At 43.1% G+C, this 18,893-nt stretch overlaps 1 protein-coding gene across 5 annotated transcripts in view; it reads left to right on the top strand.

The window, feature by feature from the left end:
- strbp (spermatid perinuclear RNA binding protein) overlaps positions 1–18,573 on the top strand; it is a 78,279-nt gene extending 59,706 nt beyond the window's left edge. For 4 of the 5 annotated variants that reach the window (XM_058411463.1, XM_058411465.1, XM_058411464.1 and 1 more), the window contains 10 exons: positions 413–510; positions 3,916–4,021; positions 4,342–4,425; positions 5,396–5,604; positions 6,624–6,776; positions 7,868–8,002; positions 8,088–8,228; positions 8,774–8,906; positions 9,274–9,324; positions 14,785–18,573. In XM_058411463.1, coding sequence (XP_058267446.1) covers positions 413–510; positions 3,916–4,021; positions 4,342–4,425; positions 5,396–5,604; positions 6,624–6,776; positions 7,868–8,002; positions 8,088–8,228; positions 8,774–8,906; positions 9,274–9,324; positions 14,785–14,879 — 1,205 coding nt within the window. In that variant the 3' untranslated portion in view covers positions 14,880–18,573. Of the gene's footprint in view, positions 1–412; positions 511–3,915; positions 4,022–4,341; positions 4,426–5,395; positions 5,605–6,623; positions 6,777–7,867; positions 8,003–8,087; positions 8,229–8,773; positions 8,907–9,273; positions 9,325–13,062; positions 13,565–14,784 lie in introns of those variants that run through there. The other variant, XM_058411467.1, reaches the window with a different exon arrangement.
- The last annotated feature ends 320 nt before the right edge of the window (positions 18,574–18,893 follow it).

The following is an 18,893-nucleotide window of genomic DNA, read 5'->3' as shown; positions in this document are numbered from 1 at the left end:
AGTGTAGAAGAGCAGCACAGGGCATGAGGGTCAGGTAAAGGAGCTTAATGTAAAAAAATGAAGCAGATTTATTACGCAGGAGGTACGAGTCCCTTAATGTCCCTTAATGATACAGAGTCATGTTATGGTTTAAATGGTAATGATGGAACGGTTTTTGGGGAAAATGACCTCAAATGGGGGGGGGGGGTGTGTACACATTTAACAGACCATTGTCGTGATGGTTGTCATGACTGAGCTGAACTCTGAACTGTACATGCCTGACCGCTGGGTTACAGGGACTCTGAGAGCTGTGAGAGTCACCTAGCGTTGTGTGTCTGGCATGCTAACTCGACAACGTCCAAGATTTTCCCCCATCCATTATGGGCGCTTGTTGGTTTGACCTCCATGTAAGAAGAGTTTCCTCTGTCCTCAGGTGGACCGGGCCTGCACGATCCATGTGAAAAGAACCCGACGGACACGCTGGCGGCCATGACGGACGAGCAGGCGGAGGCCATCACGTACAGTGCACAGGTGACCTCACGCTCCAGTCACGTCTGATATCCAATAGCATGAGAGTGGATTTGACCTCGAGTCTTTCCCTGATTTGTGAATTATAAATCAGAGAGACAGGTGAGGATGGACAGCATAGAGTAATGAGTGGTGATCTCTCACTCCGGCTCAGATTACTGAGCTGTGTGTGTGTGTGTGTGTACACATGCATGTGTGTGAACTGTGAGCTTAGCCAGAGAATAAGGTAAAGAGATAGAAAGAGACTTACAGGCTTATCTTATCTGCTGTCTTCCCATTACTGCTGTCTGACACACACAAGCCCACACCTCTGCCTTATCTGTGCTGGTGAACACACACACACACATACACACACACCCATCATCAATCAGCAGCTCTGGCTCTCTGATGTCTGTGAAAAAAGGGTTGTACCTGTGTGTGTGTGTGTGTGTGTGTGTGTGTGTAGGCACTCCATGATTAAAACAGATCTCTCTACTGAAGGAAGGTGAAAATGATACTAGAATGTTTAATTATGTTGCAGAAGATCTTTGGGGACTTGCAGATTTTGGGTGAATTGCCTCCTTTTCTTTATTCTCCTCTCTCTCTCACTTCACCTCTCAACTAGCACCGTTATTATTGTGGCACTTTTTCTACTTAATTATGACCACAGTGTAACTTTACATCACATAACTCCGCAAAATAACAAAATCCGTCTGATGCCTTGGTTATTTAAGCATACAAGGGTGTTCCTCAGTGTTATTCAGGTGGTTGCTATGACCTTTGGGACGGCTGCTTGGGTGTTAATTGGTGCTTGATATGGGTTTCAATGTGGTTTCTGGCATGTTGAATGGTTGCTAGGGTGTTGAACAGTGGTTGCTATGACGCTTGCGGTGACTGCTTGGGTGTTAATTGGTGCTTGCTATGGGATTTTAATGGTGGTTGCTCAGGTGTTGAACTTTGGTTTCTAGGGTGTTGAATGGTGGTTGCTATGACCTTTGGGGTGGCTGCTTGAGTGTTCATTGGTGCTTGCTATGAGTTTTGAGGTGGTTGCTAGGGTGTTGAACGGTGGTTGCTATTTAATTGCAAATAGTTGTTAAGACGATGGTAGCTAGATGGTTGCTATGGTGTTTCAGGTGGATGTTTGGTCTTTCTAGATGATTTTGAGACTGCTGTTATGGCATTTCAGGTCGTTATAAGGTTGATAGGTGGGTGCTAGATGTTCTCTGTGGTGTTGTAGAGTGTGGATCTGTGGTTGTTCTGGGTTTCCAGGTAGTTCATAGGGTGTTGAGAGTTGTTTGCTGTGTAACCTCAGAAGGTTGTTAGGGTGTTGCTAGTGTTGGTTGCGCTGTCTTCAGCTGAATTACACTAGGGTTAGAGTTTACACTTAAACATTTCAACCATAATTCTCACCTTTCCTGGAAGCACAACCACACCATCTCTGGGATCTACATCGATTATAATAATTCAGGTTGTTGCTAGGGTGTTATGTGGTTGCTAGATTGTTGCTAGGGTGTAGCATAAATTGTAGTTCCAGAAAATAGTGCATTTATTTGGAAAGAATAAAAAAAACAAAAGCATCTTCCAGTAATCCAAACAGCTTTGTTTATAGAGTTACACAGAACCTACATAAGCTGTTAACCTACGTAACCTAGCTAGTCATCTGGCTTATTTCTGCAAGCCATGTCGCCACGTGACCTACAAAACCGAGCTTATAAAGTCTCATAACAGCCTTGTGTGAAATTCTGAGAGCTTCCTGTCCTCCCTGTTCTAACATGAACTCCAGCAACAGCAGCAAACACTTCACACTCCACTAACACAGGAAATGACCAGTCAGCTTTCCCCATCCTGCATTCCTGACTCTGCAGAATGCTAATTTGGCTTTTTAAATAAATGTGCAGCTTGTTTCCACATCCGCGAACTCCTCAGTTAAAGCCTCAGTGGGCAGGTTTAATAAGCAGCGCTCCTTTTCAGAGCAGTTTATGGTGACATGGTGAAGCAGTAGTGAGGAGCGGAGTGTTTACTCCAACAGAACTGGATACTTACTGACCATTTGTATTTTTTTTCTTCTAGTTTTAATTACAGTAATTGATGGTAAAAATAGCTACCTGCATATTTCAGCTGATACGTGTGTGTGTGTGTGTGGCTTTCAAAACAGCAGCTATGCACACAAACACAGTGATTAGCTTTGGTAGATTAGACTTTAGCAAACCTTTTACTCTAATCGTTTGTGTTTGATCTGATGAGGAGGAGGAGGAGGAGGATGATGATGTCCCTCATCACTGCTGCACAGTGTGTTAATTAATAAATAAACTTGGCAAACACGCCGAGCAGCTTGACTGCTTTTTCGTTTACACTGTTTTATTAGCAAGCTCATTTAGTTGTCCAGCAAACAAAAGAATGTTTAGTATTCCAGAAGTCTCTTTTACTGGTACTGACATACAGGGAGGCCACGCCTTCTTTGTGAGGAACACGTACAAAGGCCACGCCTTCTTTGTGCGGGACATGTACAAAGGCCACGCCTTCTTTGTGCGGGACATGTACAAAGGCCACGCCTTCTTTGTGCGGGACATGTACAAAGGCCACGCCTTCTTTGTGCGGGACATGTACAAAGGCCACACCTTCTTTGTGAGGGATATGTACAAAGGCCACGCCTTCTTCACAGAGACGTGACAGATAAAGAAGCCATACCTCCTTCACTGTGTCTCCTACACTGGAACCGACATAGAGAGGCCATAAAGCCACACCTCCTACAGTGCTAATAACATGCAAAAGGCCACATTGGCTTCACAGCTAATATTATCCATAGAGCCGCGCACCTTTAGGTGCTAACAACGTGCATAAATGATAAACATGTTGTCTAATAAATATTTGCAGAGGAAATACAAATACAGTGCTCATCAGATTTGTCCATTATATACTTACAGACTTTCTAACTTTCATACGTCTCTCAGCCACAGTTTTAATTGTGTGTGTGTGTGTGTGTGTGTGAGTGACCTGCGTAGTTGAGCCATACTGCAGCTCTGCTTCAGGAGCCTGAGGAAGCTCAATGTGTTAATGCACACTGTGTCGTGGTTCAGACTGACCTGCTGTATTTATCCTTTCTGAAAGGATCTGACCCCTGCCTCTTCTCCTAATGGCAATCTTTGGCAAGAATCCATCAGCGCAGTGTTTTTTTTTGTTGTTTTTTTTCTTCCTCCATGAACCTCCAGCTAAACACACTGCTGTTTCTAAGCCGCGAGAGTGACCTTGAGGTCACGGCTCAGACCGAAGAGTTTCATCAAGGTGAAAAATAACGGCATGGCGGCGTGGTAAAGGAAACGTGGATGTTTTTACGCCTCATGTAGCTCAGCATTGCTTCTGTGAATGATCTGTCATTGTACTGTGTGCTGCACACAAGATTGGCTTTATAACTCTGTGTGTGTGTTGCAGCACGCCCTCCGGCTGATGGCTTTTGGTCAGATCTACAAGGTCTTGGAGATGGATCCACTTCCCTCCAACAAACCCTCATCAAAATACCCCTGGTCAGATAAAGAAGGTGTGTTTGTGTGTTCACATGTACATGTGTAAACGTGTGTTTAAAATACAGCCTGTCTCTTTCTATCTCCTTGCCTTTATCCCTCCTTCTCCCTCTCTCTTTCTCCCTCTCCCTCCCCTATCTCTCCCTCCTCCTCTCGCTCCCTCTCTCTCTTACTGCCCCCCCATCTTCCCCCACCACTGTGTGGTGTTGTAGTAGTAATCCTTCACCTCCTCAGAAGCTCTTACTCTTACACATTGAATATTTTAAATGGTTTGATCATTATCATTTTGAAATATTGAGTTGTTATTGCGTTTATTAATGCTGAGGATGTTAATCAGGATCAGGGCTGAAGAGGCCCTATGAGGATGGCCTGATGGACGACAAAGACCTCATCAAGAAAATGAAACGCAACCTGAGAAAAGGTGACACACACACACACACACAGCGTTCAGAGTAATATCATCCACCCACATGTCTCTGTCTAGCTGTGTGACTTCTGCTTTTCTTCCCCCTCTGTGGTTTATTTGTTTGTTTGAGGGGAAGCTCTTACAGCTCTCAGTTTTCTGTTCTTCACATAATGTTTCCTTCCGTCTCTTTCTCCTTCTGCTTGTTTGTTTCTGTTGGTTTATGGCCTTCCACACTTCTACTCTGTTCTCTCTCTCTGTCTCTCTCCTCTCTAACCTCCTAATTGCTGATGTTTCTCACTAAGGACACACGGTCAGTCGATGCCATTGATTTGTAATTTCTCAGCGAGTCAATCAGTGACCCGTCCAGCGCTGTTTCAGCAAATCGGCTCACAGAGGAGCAGAATTTAGCCATTAAGCCCACAATAGATCGGGTCAGAAACACCGTGAGATGTAGATCACCAAGGAGAGAGACAGAGTGCTACACTTATAAGTTTCCCAAGGATCTCTCTCTCTTTCTGTCCTATCTCTCTCTCACTCCTTCCATCTCTCTCTCTCTCTCTCTCTCTCCTTCTCTCTGATGGCTAAATGATGTAAATGTACCCTGTTTGTCTCTGTTTATTTTTCTACTTCTTCCTCTGTCTTTTTTTTTTTCTTTTTTCTATATTTAACTCTGTCATTCTGTTTGTTTTTTCTGTCATATCTACACACACACACACATTCACACATTTTTACACTTTCTCTCATTCTTCTCTCTCTGTCTCTTCTTCTCCCTTCTGCCCTTTCTCTCTTCCTCCCTTTCTCTCGCTCTCCCTCCCTCTCTCACCTTCTCTCCCTCTCTCCATCTCTCTCCTTCTCTATTCCTCTCCCTCTCTCTCTCTCTCTCCCTCTCTCCATCTCTCTCCCTCTCTCTCCTTCTCTATTCCTCTCCCTCTCTCCCTCTCTCTCTCTCTCGCTCTCTCGCTCTCTCTCTCTCTCTCTCTCTCAGTTTTAGACAGTAAAGCAATAGACTCCAACCAGCCCATGAATGCCCTCATGCGGTTGAATCAGATCCGCCCGGGCCTGCAGTACAAGCTCCTGTCTCAGTCCGGTCCGGTTCACGCTCCGGTCTTCACCATGTCCGTAGATGTGGATGGAACCGTCTATGAAGCCTCGGGCTCTTCAAAGAAAACGGCTAAGCTGCACGTAGCTGTTAAGGTAACGTCTGAGAAAAAAAAGACAGACACTCACATTCCTGCTTCATCTTCCTTAATGCTTTCAAATCTTCACTGCATCCCTGTGCAGATAAAAATAAATAAATAAATAAAGCTGAACCTCTTAAATTCTCCTAAAACCCGAACCCCGGCTGTGTTACCGTAGAAACAAAACACAAAGCGAATTTGTCACATAGAGCTAACACAGTACAGACCTTGGTGATGTAACAGAGCCTACCAGTAAACTACAGCTGTGACTATGCAGTACACACACACACGCACACACACACACACTCTCAGCGGGCACAGTAACGCTGGGGTCAGAATTTGTGGCGTTCCAGGCTGATTGTGAACAAAGCGACTTTGGAGAAGCGAGCCGGTCTAATCCTCTTTCCTCCAGAGCACAGCCATAAAAGGCACCAGTTAGGGTACACACACACACACACACACACACACACACGATTCAGCCAGAAGGATGCTGAGAATTGAATCACTGAGCAGAATAGCACTTTCTGACTTAATCCAATTCAGTATAACCAGGAAAAAGGGTGCACTCTTCAAATTCTGAAATCCTCAATAACAGCAGCAGTGCAATTCTATATTTCCTTATATTGGAAAATGATTAAAAAATGTTTGATATAATGTATAATATAAATTCTCTAAAGCCGTCTTATAGAAGAAACTTAAGCAGATATTATGTAAGGAATAACACACCACACGTGGAGCTGTTTTATCTCACCAGTCTCTCTTATAGTTAATAAGACCAAATAAATGTGTTATATGCTCTTTATAAACAATCTAGAAAAAACAAGGTCCCTCAATTCCCCAAAGCAAGCAGCAGGATTTGTTATAAATTTAATAAAAATATAATTTAAATGTAGTGGTTTACATATGCAGGAAATGTCAGAGATGTGTCTGTGTAATGTGGGGAATGAGGAAGAAATTCTAAAATGGTCACCATTAATTGTTGAAAAAGAAACAAACAATTGTGTGTGTGTGTGTGTGTGTGTGTGTGACTGGCAGGTGCTGCAGGCGATGGGTTACCCAACAGGCTTTGACACAGACCTGGACTCCATGAGTGCAGATGAGAAGTCGGACAGTGAGGGCAAGAGCGAGACATCCACACACTCAAGCAATAACACATCACACTCCACAGACAGCTCCAGCACACTGGAGGTATACACACACAAACACTCTCTCTCTCTCTCTCTCTCTCTCTCTCTCTCCTTACAGATTCCCTTTCCTCACTATAATCAGACAATCAGATCCAAGTGTGTTGGATCATGGGTTTGTTCCAGAAATTTCCCGTATTAATGCCCTAGATACGTGACAAGTGGAGCTCACTCCCATAAAATTAGACCTTTATTCGGTTTCTCTGATTTTGTAAAGCTCAAACATTGCAGTAGTAGCTCAAGTGGTTAAGGCTCTGGGTCGTTGACCAGAAGATCGGGGGTTCAAGCCCCAGCATCGCCAAGTTGCCACTGTTGGGCCCTTGAGCAAGGCCTTTAACCCTCTCTACTCCAGGGGCAGTGTCTCATGGCTGACCCTGCGCTCTGACCCCAACCTCCAAGGCTGGGATATGCAAAGAAAGAATTTCACTGTGCTGTAATGTGTGTGAGACAAATAAAGGCTATTTCTTCTTCTTTCTTCTTGTTTAGAAGTTAAAATTAAATGAGAAATCTTAGAGCCATTGTCTGTTAACACACTGTGTCTGTGTCTCAGGTCTGGAAACATCTTCCATTCTAATAAACTCTAAACAAAACAAAATGAGGAAATAAACACACACAATGTAGTAAAGTAGTTATTTATATAGTTATCTACGGGTGTATTGGTGCAGCACTGGAAATACATAAAAGAGGAAGTAAAAATCTACCCATATATATATTTCGGCCTATGAGGTTTTTTTTTTTTTTGCTTGTTAATTTGTATAATTGCATGCAGTGTGAAACCAAACACTTTCCAGACAAACTAATAGGTGTGAAAACAACCTTAATCTGGTTACAGCAACATGTCTGAGCTGCTGTACCAGATAAAAGATAAAAACTTGTACATCAGCTTGTCTTGTCCCAATTAGGTGTTTATTGTGTGATTTTAATTTATCGTGAATCTGTTTATCCTCGGATTACTGTTTGTTTATAAAAGACTGAAAGGAAACGGAATGATGTTGGCTAAATAGCAGCATGTTGCTGTGTATAGAATGATACTGAAATCTGCACAGACTGTACAGCAGCAGCTTCTGAGGAGCTTGTGTGTGTTTCTGTGTGTAGGTGCGAACTCAGGGTCCTATTCTGACGGCGAGTGGTAAGAACCCAGTGATGGAGCTGAACGAGAAACGGCGAGGCCTCAAATATGAGCTGATCTCCGAGAGCGGCGGCAGCCACGACAAACGTTTCGTCATGGAGGCGAGTCGCGGGACAATCCTGTTCTGACAACCATCTCTTTGTGGTTTTCTATCAACAAAACAATCTGATCTGATCTTCTTGTTAGGTGGAGGTCGACGGACAGAAGTTTCGGGGCGCGGGACCTAATAAAAAGGTAGCCAAAGCTAGCGCCGCCCTCGCCGCTCTGGAGAAACTGTTCTCGGGACCCAATGCTGCCGGCAACAAGAAGAAAAAAATCCTCCCTCAGGTCAGTCGTCGTCCTCGATAATCGATAAACAGCGCTTTAATCCTCTGGATACTGGACCGGGCTCGGCTCAGCTCAGCTCTCTCGAGTAATGTGATCAGTGATGAGCTGGATGTCCTGAAAGGTCTTTACATCGATTATCAATACTCTGACCTTGAGCTCAAAGACACCATCCAGTTCCACTTCCTGTAAATGTGTACACACACTGACTGTCTATTAAATCATAGCAGAAAAGGAAGTGATGTACTAGATATTTTAATAGTAAACTAGGGAAAAAAAATCGAGTGGACCGAAAATGTAAAGAAGAAAAAAACAAAACAGAAAGAATAAGATCCAGTGATTGGACATTGGTATGAAATATTTACCTAAATAAATTAGCTATAATGTTTAGCTAATATCTGACAACAAAATCTGAGCTTTCATGCATCTCTAGTTTTTAAGAATGTCACACCTTCCAGCTTTAGAGCTTGGAGTCATTGTGTGTGTGTGTGTGTGTGTGTGTGTGTGTGTGTGTGTGTGTGTGTGTGTGTGTGTGTGTGTGTGTGTAGAATAAAGGAGCGATCGCTGCCGCTGCCGCCGCCGCCTCTGCTGTTGCAGCTCAGGCTGCTCGTGGAAGAGGAAGAGCTGCACTCGCAAGAGGAGCCTTCGTCAGCGCGGCCGCACCAGGCTACGTCACACCAGGTGGGGGTGTAATGAAGTCATTTTCCTACAACCACACATCCCTAAGCATCTTATTCCTCTTATACCACTGCTACATGTCAACGACTCCATTTTTATGTATTAAAGAAAGACACATCATTCTTTTTATAGTACAGTGAATCGTCACGGAAACAAGTTCTGTTGCCGGTCACCATCTGACCAATCAGAATCCAGAATTCTACAGCGCTGTGGTTGAAATGTGTGTGTACTTGAAAACAAACCCCTCTTAAGTGTTAATCCACCCTTGTGTGTGGAGTTGGTCAGTGATGTGCTTTAATTTAGTCCAGTGTGTTTAATGTGACTGTAAAAGTTTCTGTGTAACAGTGTGTGTGAAATGGTCTCCCTGCAGGTTTCGGAAGCCCGTATGGCTACAGCGCTGCAGCTGCTGCTCCTGCATACGGTACGTACCCCTTGCCCCAGCCCTCCCCCCTTTAACCCTCACCCTTCCCCGTCCACGGTGCAAATCTAGGGTCCAAATCTGCCCATATTCCTTTTCCCCTACTTACTTACTCAGCTCTCAATTGGGCCTTGAGCGTGTTTAAAGCCAGCCATCTTGTCTCAGTAAGAACCTTCGCTGGTAGATCCCCTGGCCAACGGGAGGACAGGCTCATAACCTTTTGGTTCTTCCTGTGGTTGGAGCAAGCCTTGCTTCGCTTCGGCTGGGTGTGTCGGTGCTGCTCGTCTGAGTCTGCCTGCTTTCCCCAGTCCCCATGTCCTCATGTCCCCCAGTCTGGACATATGTCTCTTTTTGCAGTGTCAGAATGGCTCCTGTTGTCTATAGCACTGAGATACCGCATTCATTCAAAGCAGCCCTGACCACAGAGAGAGAGAGGATCAAACACAGAGGCTATAAATACACACACACCCACACACACACCCCAGCACACTGTACATTTATATATACACACTTCTATACATTGTGTACATACAACTCCATTGTTCCTTACCCACCTCTTTACACACGGATTCAATACGCTGGACTCGAACAGAAACCCTGTTAACTCCAAACTCACATACAACAGAAGACTAAGGGCTAATTCTGCTTTCAGAGACTTCTGTCTGTTATCTGTGATCCTGTATAAAACTAGGTTCCGGTCGTTTCTGAAGGTCATGTGTGGATTCATTACACCACCAGAGCCTCGTAATCTGCAATTCATAAAAACGTCTTATAACAATGTTCCGCATAAATATTTACACCACAGTGCCACTGAACAATTTATTTATTTATTTATTTTTTTAACAGAAGGTGTTGTCTCTAACAGCAGCTCGGATGGTAGCGCAGGTCTATCAATGCACTCGTTATAATAACTCTTATTGTTTCCATAGCAACAGCTCGTTAGAATATGAGTATTAGAATAAAAGAACGATGGATACGGTGCAGTTTTCCACAAGGAGAAAAAATGTCCTCATGTTATACTTTAAGCGCTAATCGACACGGGGGACTTTTTCTGGAGATGTCTGTGGAAGGAGTCTCCAGTGTCAGTCAGAGGTGAAGCTGTAACTTCTAAGACAGGAGTTTACACATGACAAGCTGTGATTTTTAGTGTTATTATTATTTTGCACTAATGTCTGATGTTTTATTCATTTGAAGAATGAAGAGAGGCTGATGAGGGAATGAGTGTTTATAGCTGCTGTAATGAAAGTGCAGTAACTTGGTTCATGAGCATTCACACTAAATTGATGAAATGTAGGATGTGGTGTGTTCCTGAGTGTGTACTGTTAATGATGTTTCTATAATAGCTCCACCCACACTGTGTTTCAGTCCTCACTTTTCACCCCCAGGAGTGAGTTTGGAGTAAACATGCGTCCTGTGTTCCTGATGCTGTAATGAAACGTTCCAGTGCAGCTCACACTCAGAGTCAGACGTCCAGTCGATGGTGGTGTATGTTTTACTGATTGGTGTGTTGAGGGAATAATCCTGTTCGTTCCATGTGTGCTCTCGATGCCAAACACAGCCAGCTGTTGCTCTCAGTGTGATAGAGCTGCAGACGACTGGTGTGTTTGTTTCATCGCCGCGCACACACACACACACACACACACACACGCACAGAGCACATAGCTAGAACTCCAAGGTTCAGCTATATAGAAACGCTTTTAAAGTGGAGTGTAAACACACACAACATTGTTTGCACAGTAATGACACGCATCAGAACGCTGAGGAGCTCTGTGTAAACACCTGCATGGAGAAATATTTCAGTGTTTACTCACACACACACGTTATACACATCATATACACGCGCACATGTTATACACACACACAGTACACACACATCATACACGTGCACACAAACATGCACACATCATACACACACATGCACATGTGCGCACACACAAAGTTACACTAATGCTCCAGGTGTAACACAGTGCTGTTTATCATTTAGTGCTGAAAAAAATATTCAAGATTAAGACTGGAAGTGGGTGTGGCCTATACTGGAAGTTCTCTCGCACACACCCACACACACGTACACGAGCTCAGTAACACATTTCTCTCTCGAGTGTGTCTCTCTGGTCTCTCCTGGTCAAAGCTGCTTTGAATGAACTTTATGTGTGGGGCAGAAAGAAACAGAATAATCCCTGATGGCTGTTTGGGGTAAACTGTGGTTCTGCTCTCTGCCTGCCACATAATTGAGCGCTCCTCTGGGTGAAGGAAAGCCCGGTATGGTGCTGTAGGAGACCAGTGCTCTCTCTCTCTCTCTCTCTCTCTCTCTCTCTCTCTCTGTTGTCTCTCTCTCTCTCTCTCTCTCTCTCTCTCTCTGTTGTCTGTCTTTCTCTCTCTCTCTCTCTGTTGTCTCTCTCTCTCTCTCTCTCTCTCTCTCTCTGTTGTCTGTCTCTCTTTGTTGTCTCTCTCTCTCTCTCTTTCTCTCTGTTGTCTCTCTTTCTCTCTCTGTTGTCTCTCTCTGTTGTCTCTCTGGTCTCGGAGAGCTGTGTGCATGTTCCTCTCACTCAAATCATCCAATGCTGTCCAAACCTCTGCCTCCTGTTGCTGCTTTGTGATTTCTAAACTGGGACTGGGAGACACACACACACACACACACACACAGTATGATGAAGCACTCCAGAGCAAAGCAAACAAACCAGAAGCTTCTTTACCAAAAATGTACATGTGGAGAGATCTGTAAGTGGAGCAGGACGATCCTAAATAGTTTACAGTTGAATATAGAAGCAATGAGAATACATGTGTGTTCTGGGAAAAGCCTTCACATGGTCACATTTTGATATTTTCTCGTGTGTGTGTGTGTGTGTGTGTGTGTGTGTGTGTGTGTGTAGTTCTGAGAGCTACACATGCTTATGGACTACGTTTTTAAACAAGCAGCATTTTAAAAATGGACAATAAAGGAACAACACAAGACCTATACATTTTACTTATACATCCATTTTCTCTTGACATCAGAGATCGCTGTGATGAGTTAGAAGTAATATCTACACCACAGACCTTGCTAAAAACAGCAGATCAGCAAATCAACATATAAAATTGCTGAAGCCCCGCCCCCTTTTTTCCCCACTCTCACACATTAAACTAAGCTCTCATCTCCACATCTGACATTTTGTTCATTAAGGAAGGAATAACACGCTGTTACTATAGAAACAGCTGAACTATAGAATAACACACCAACACACTTCTGACCAATCAGATTCCAGCATCTGTGGTATAAAATATTTAAAAACAACACCAGAGAGAGAAAAGTGAAATGTCCATTCTCACACTGTAGTTTTAAAAAGGCTGTTTGTGTTTCTGTGACTCTCCAGAAACCAGAACACACACACACACACACACACACACACACACACACAATTGGCTAAAGGTAAAGCAGAAATTTTCCAGAATTTGTCCAGACTTGAGGGATTTTCCCAGACCACCACACAAAGTTTAATTTTCTCCTCAAAAATTCAGTCTTCTGCATTCGCTTCCTGTTTGGACTAATGATGGCCCTATCACCTGGCCTACTGACCCGCCTTGCTCTCTCTCTCTCTCTCTCTCTCTCTCTCTCTCTCTCTCTCTTTCTTTCTTTCTCTCTCTGTCTGTCTCACACACACATGCACAAATGAGGCGCTAACAGTGTTCACCAGCAGATCATTAGGTTTTCTCCTTCTTGAACTCCTGCACTCATGTCCAGTCCTCTTCTCATTCTCTTTCTAGGTTTGCCCAAGAGAATGCTTCTGTTGCCCGTCATGAAAGTGCCCACCTACCCCATCCCTCACTACTCCTTCTTTTAGCTCAGGAGATCCACCAACACACACACACACACGCTCTTTAGTTCAGAAGGGAATGTCGGAGTGCATGTCCGAGTGAAAACCTCTTAAGGAGTATCATTTGTAAAGATTTTATTTTACTTTATTCTATTTTCTGACTTTATGCAGGTTTTTAAGTTCTTAAAGAAGAAGAAAAAAAGACTTGAAGGATTTGTACTGTGAATTGTTACCTCATTCATGGATTTTTAAATTATATAGCCTTTTTCTTTTCTTTTTTTTCTGCCATCACGGTTGTTTTATTCATTGTCTATTAAGTATGGACGAACGGATCACGACATGTATATATCCGATCCGCAGTAGGCACTATCTCTGTAAAGATGGCAGAAATGATGGGATGTATAGGTCTAATTTAAAGCTTCTGTTGATAAATAAACCTTTATCTTATCCAACCGCTATAAGCATGGACTGGTGTGTGCACAAGAAGCTGCGAAAAAGAGCTTCAGCCGTAGGTTTTTAAACATGTAGCTGTGAAACATGAGCAACACACACACATACATTTGAACAGAACGGCTAAAACACTCGCTCACACACAAACACGCCGCAACAAAGAGCCGACACAGCGAAGCCTCCAGTCACCGGCACACATCGGAGAATCAAAAGCAGCAACATGGGATCCATGGAGATATGCTACCTAAATGTCTTTTATGTCCCGTTTTTTATTATTATTATAATTATTATTTTGGTGTTTTATTTTTTCCTCCTTCTTGTCGAGCGTCTTGTTGAGAGTGTGAGCTATTGAGCTGTAAAAGTTCTTCCTCGTCCACAGACCAGCGCAAACCGCCTTCTCCTGCACTTATTTATCTGTTTTTATTTTTTATTAATAAGCAGAACCTCTTCCATGACGTTCCTCAGAAAGAACATTTTTGATATGCTTGTAAAAGTTTTTAGTCAGGAAACACAAATGACAGATTTTAATGTGATTTAAATTGGTCCTCGATCGGTCAGAAGGTGTTTGCGCTGGATCGTGGCAGGAAAATGTGGCCATCACTAACCAAAGAGAACCACCATCTCTCTCTCTCTCTCTCTCTCTCTCTCCCTGGTTACTTGTTGTGGTCACATGATCCCCATTGCTGTAAGATGGAGGCCCTTTCTTCATCTTCATGATCATCTCCAAAACAAACCCAACACCAAACCCCTCACCTGTGTCCACTCAGAAACCAATGGGGCCTGTTCTCTTTGATGGCGATGGCGTTCATGGTGTACTATACTCTCTCCGAAATCCTTCTGGTTCTGATTTGTCAGAGTTATGTACTAACCACATCTGTCTTGGAACTTCTAGAAGTTGCCAGCATACCTTTCCTTACACATCCTTCTGCTTTTTCTTTTTTTGTTTTTGTTTGTTTGTAATATTTTATCGGAAAGTGGTAACCGTGCAACTTGGATTGTTTTTCTGTTTTTTATTTTTGTTTTGTTAATTAACCTCCTGGTTCAATGAAAACCCCACGTACAGCCTGAAAGAGCAGAGACCCTACACAACTCTACCACAGCTCGAAATCCCCCCCGCCCCCTTTCCCTCCCATCCTACCCCCATCAGAGTGTGTAGCCCCGCCCCCTGCTGGCCCACACCGTTATTAATCGCAGCCTCTCTCTGCTCTTCTCCTCACTGTAGGTGGTCTTTTCATTGACAATCCCTTTTACCAGCCGCGGACCATCGCACCTTTTATTATTCACTTGGGTCCTCAAGATCTCTTCTCTGACTTCTAGAACCATCAGGTTGTGTGGCTCTAAAGTGTCGTGTACCGCTCCAGGCTTGAGCAGGCTCTCTCTCTCTCTCTCTTTTTCTCAATCTCTTTCTCTCTCTCTCTCTCTCTCTCTTGACCGCACACAAACACCCTTAAACAACCGCACACACTCCTTTCTCCCAAAAACACACACAAGCAGCTCGTAACGAAAGCAATACCCGATTTGTTCGACCTCGGCTCACGGCGGAGGAATTTTTGGCAATACACGTGAACTGATTTTTATTTATTAATTTATTTTTTACACGGCTTAAAGCTTTTCCTGAGATGATGTGAATGTTCAGTCTTTACTCTGGCGCTGCAGTATATTAATTTCCACTGTATATTCACCATAAATATATAAATATATACATATATATGTATGGTATAAGTCTACTATAAATATATATGTGTAGATACACGGATGTACTTATGTATATTTCTATACTATATATATATATATACCTATACATTTAAATATCGTTGGTATAAATTATTTTAGAAAGTGAACTGTAACTATATTATAACTTAGCATTTAGCCAATAGCTTTCTTCTTCCAGTTTTATAAACACACTGAGCAATTTAATGTCATCGTTTAATCTATATATGAACACGCAATACCAAGGAACGAACGCACACACGCCCTTTTCTGAATCTACACCTCGTAGATTAGCGATGCTTCCTCCTTTTGCGCCTCAGCGGCTTCACCGTGTGTGTGTGTGTGTGTGTGTGTGTGTGTGTGTGTGTGTGTGTGTGTGTGTGTGTGTGTGTGTGTGAGAGAGAGAGAAATGTATTTGACCAAAGCCTGGTGTTTTGGCTCTTTACATCCAATACGCATAGCAATACCCATCACTTCTCGCCTCATACACACTCAGACGCAGGTTTTTAGAAAGCACACGTTCCGTCCCGTCCCGTCCTGCGCAGCTGCTCGCTCCTCGTCCACGCGCTCGGGTCAGCTCCTGCGTCCGCTCCGTTTTTATTTTATTTTTTATTTAGAATGATTTTTAACACCACAAAGCACAAAGAGTTAGCGATCGACTCTGAACCGGAAACCTCAGCCCTGTTTTTTTTAAATACCACAATAATTTACACAAGTGACTGCTCTAGAGTCTGGTGCAAAAGTTTGTACACCCTCCAGGAGTGTCCTCTTTTTCCTCACACATTCCTCCGTACCTACACTCCTTTTTTGTCTTTTGTCCCCCCCAAAAGAAAAGTCTTGTCTGTTTGCGTGCATTATAAATAAAACGTCTGCAGTATCGTTTCACTTCACACCCACAATGCACCGCTCCAGACTACAGATTTAGGATGAAGACCCGAGAGAACCCTTCGTATTCTGGATAGAACCTTAAACAGCACGTGGTCTCTCTGGAAAAATCCCACGCTTTTGTCAGCTTTCACCCAGATTTGTGTATTCTCTTTCTTTAACACTCTGAGTGTTAAACATTTTATTAATGAGATGTTTTCCAAAAGGTTTTTGTGTTCGGTTTTCAGATCGTTGTCTTGTTCAGATTTTATTGTCCGATATTTGGAGCATTTTCCCAATTAAACACCCTCGAGGGATGCAAACTTTTGCCTCGGACCGGTCTAATCACAGGAGGTTTAACACGCCTGTGCATTCACGCATCAGATCAATCATATTCTAATCAGAAAAGGAAGACCTGTTTGTTTATTAAAGTGCTGTAAGTGTGAACCTTAAAGCTTGACACCTTTCCCTTTAATGACTCGATCCGAATGTTCATAACCTTAATAATAATAATAAAAATGTAAATATTATTTATTGGGTTCAATCTGTTTAAAAACCCATGAAGTATCTGTAATGTTATTGCTATGCCTCTAAACGCTATTTTAAAAGTAATGTACACTTTAAGCAGTAGCCTGTAGCTTCTAAGCGCGTAGATAGGATTAAAAATCCAACTTTATTTATTTATGCATTTATCAGAATTCTATTCTTGATCTGAGCCAAAAAAAGGAACTGAAAGAAAGGCTTCAGTCTGGTTTGAAGTTCGTCTTTATTCCATTTGATGAAAGGATGGAAAAATAAATCTGTAATATTTTAGGATTAGCATTTTTGTTTAGTTTTTTTTTCCCCAATCAGAAGTGTTTTTGGAGATGGTCAGTGTGGATGTGAGGAGGTTCTCAGAGAAAACTCGAGCTGTCTGACCACACACACACGTTTTAGTGGGGTGTGTGTGTGTGTGTGTTTTACTGGTGGTAAGGGTGAATGTGTGTTTGCCGTTTCTTTCCTTTGTTCTTTCTCTCTCATCCCTCTAATATTGTCCTTCTGTTCTGGTTTGTTTCACCTGCTTTACATTCTTTTGTTCATCTGACTTTCTGTATTCATTTCCTTCTTCTCCTCCTCACCTCTTTCCCGTCTTCCCCCTCTCCTCCTCACCTCTTTCCATCAGTTCTCTCCGTCTAGCATGTTCCGCCCCTTTCTCCCTTTCTGGTCAGAGTTAATGAGAGCGAGTTCAGATGTCCAGCAGCAGGTCTGTGAGATGGACCGATGTATTTATTAATTAAAGTGGGAATCTCAGAGCTGCAGCTCCACCTGAACTGAAGGGTCTGAAGATGAAGCAATAAAACTGAAGGTTTGAGTTTAAACTCGTTCAGAAACAAACTGAAGAGCGTTAACTCCGAGCTTTAATGGAACGGGATGAGTTTATGCTAGTTAGGAAGTAGACAAACATTTTCAGCACACTTCCTCTTCCAGTACTGTCTCTGGGAAGCGGAACTGGTTACCATGACGACCTTGCAGTAAACAGTTAGTGATGTGTGTCACGAAGGAGAGCTGTTAAATCCTGAGGAAGCGACACATTACAGCTTCACCATCAGAAACAGGAGCTTTTATTTTTTTGATAACAAACTTTCGTACAATTTAATATCAAAGCTCTAATTGTGTGTGTGTGTGTGTGTGTGTCAGACCAGGGTCTGTTTAGTGAACCTGAAGCCTCACTGATGAAACTGAGCAGGCTCTGGTTTCTGTGTGAGGAGTCACGAGGTTCACCAAACTGACCGCTCCACCTTCTGCTCGTTTTAAACTCTGGAGTCCCGAGTCCAGGCCGTTCTAACTAGAGTTAGGAATGTACACAAGTAGAATGTATTATAACAAAAAAAAAAAACAAGCAGGTGTAGAAAATAGATGAATATCAATTAACTTTTAAAAGAATTTGGTGGGTGCTCTTTTTTTTTTTTTTTTTTTTTAAAACCCTCGTTTGTGTTTACATCTCTGTCTGATGAGTTTGTGGGCGTGGCCGAATTCGCAGCCCGTCCGTCCGCCCGCTCTTCCACGCTGCAGCTGCTGTAGATACTCGCTCCGTCCTCGCTGCGATTCGGCTGCTGGGGTTCACCATGGAGAACTCCCTCACGGGTTTTTGTTGTTTTTATTGTGACATGAAGAGAAACATTCAGACTCTTATCTACACTTGAAATATTAAAAGGTCATAATCTAATGATGTGAGGTGGTAACTGTGTACGAGTTCCGTGAGCGAGCTGCGCTTGAGTAGACTGGACGTAAAGCGAGGCGGCGCTCCATGTTCACTAGCTGTGGTGATGGAGTAGTGAAACACCCTGGTGGTCTGTCTGTCACTGTATTTGCTATAAAACATGCATAAACAATTAAACACAAAATTCTCTGTAAAAACTTTTTTAAAGCAAATAAATACGTACTGATTATGAACCATTTTTATCTGCAGTGTGTTTTATTCTGTCTGTCTGATAAATAGACTGTATGATGAGCACAAGTGGTTAAAGCTCTGGGTTGTTGATTGGAGGCTCAGGGTTCAAGCTCCACTGCTGGGCAATTAAGAAATGCCCTTAACCCTCTCTAATCTAAGGGTGCTGTATAATAACTGCCCTTCAGCTCTGACCACAACTTCCTCAGCTGGGATACGTGAAGAAAAGAATTGTGCTGTAATACACACTGCACAGGCATAACATTATGACCAGCTGCCTAATATTGTGTTGGTGCTGCCCAAACAGCCCTGACCCGTCCTGCACTGTG

The sequence above is a fragment of the Hemibagrus wyckioides genome, linkage group LG16 (assembly GCF_019097595.1).
Source record: "Hemibagrus wyckioides isolate EC202008001 linkage group LG16, SWU_Hwy_1.0, whole genome shotgun sequence".
In the NCBI taxonomy this organism is placed as follows: domain Eukaryota; kingdom Metazoa; phylum Chordata; class Actinopteri; order Siluriformes; family Bagridae; genus Hemibagrus; species Hemibagrus wyckioides.
Note: the sequence above shows the minus strand (reverse complement) of the source record. Positions and strands in the feature narration are given on the sequence as shown.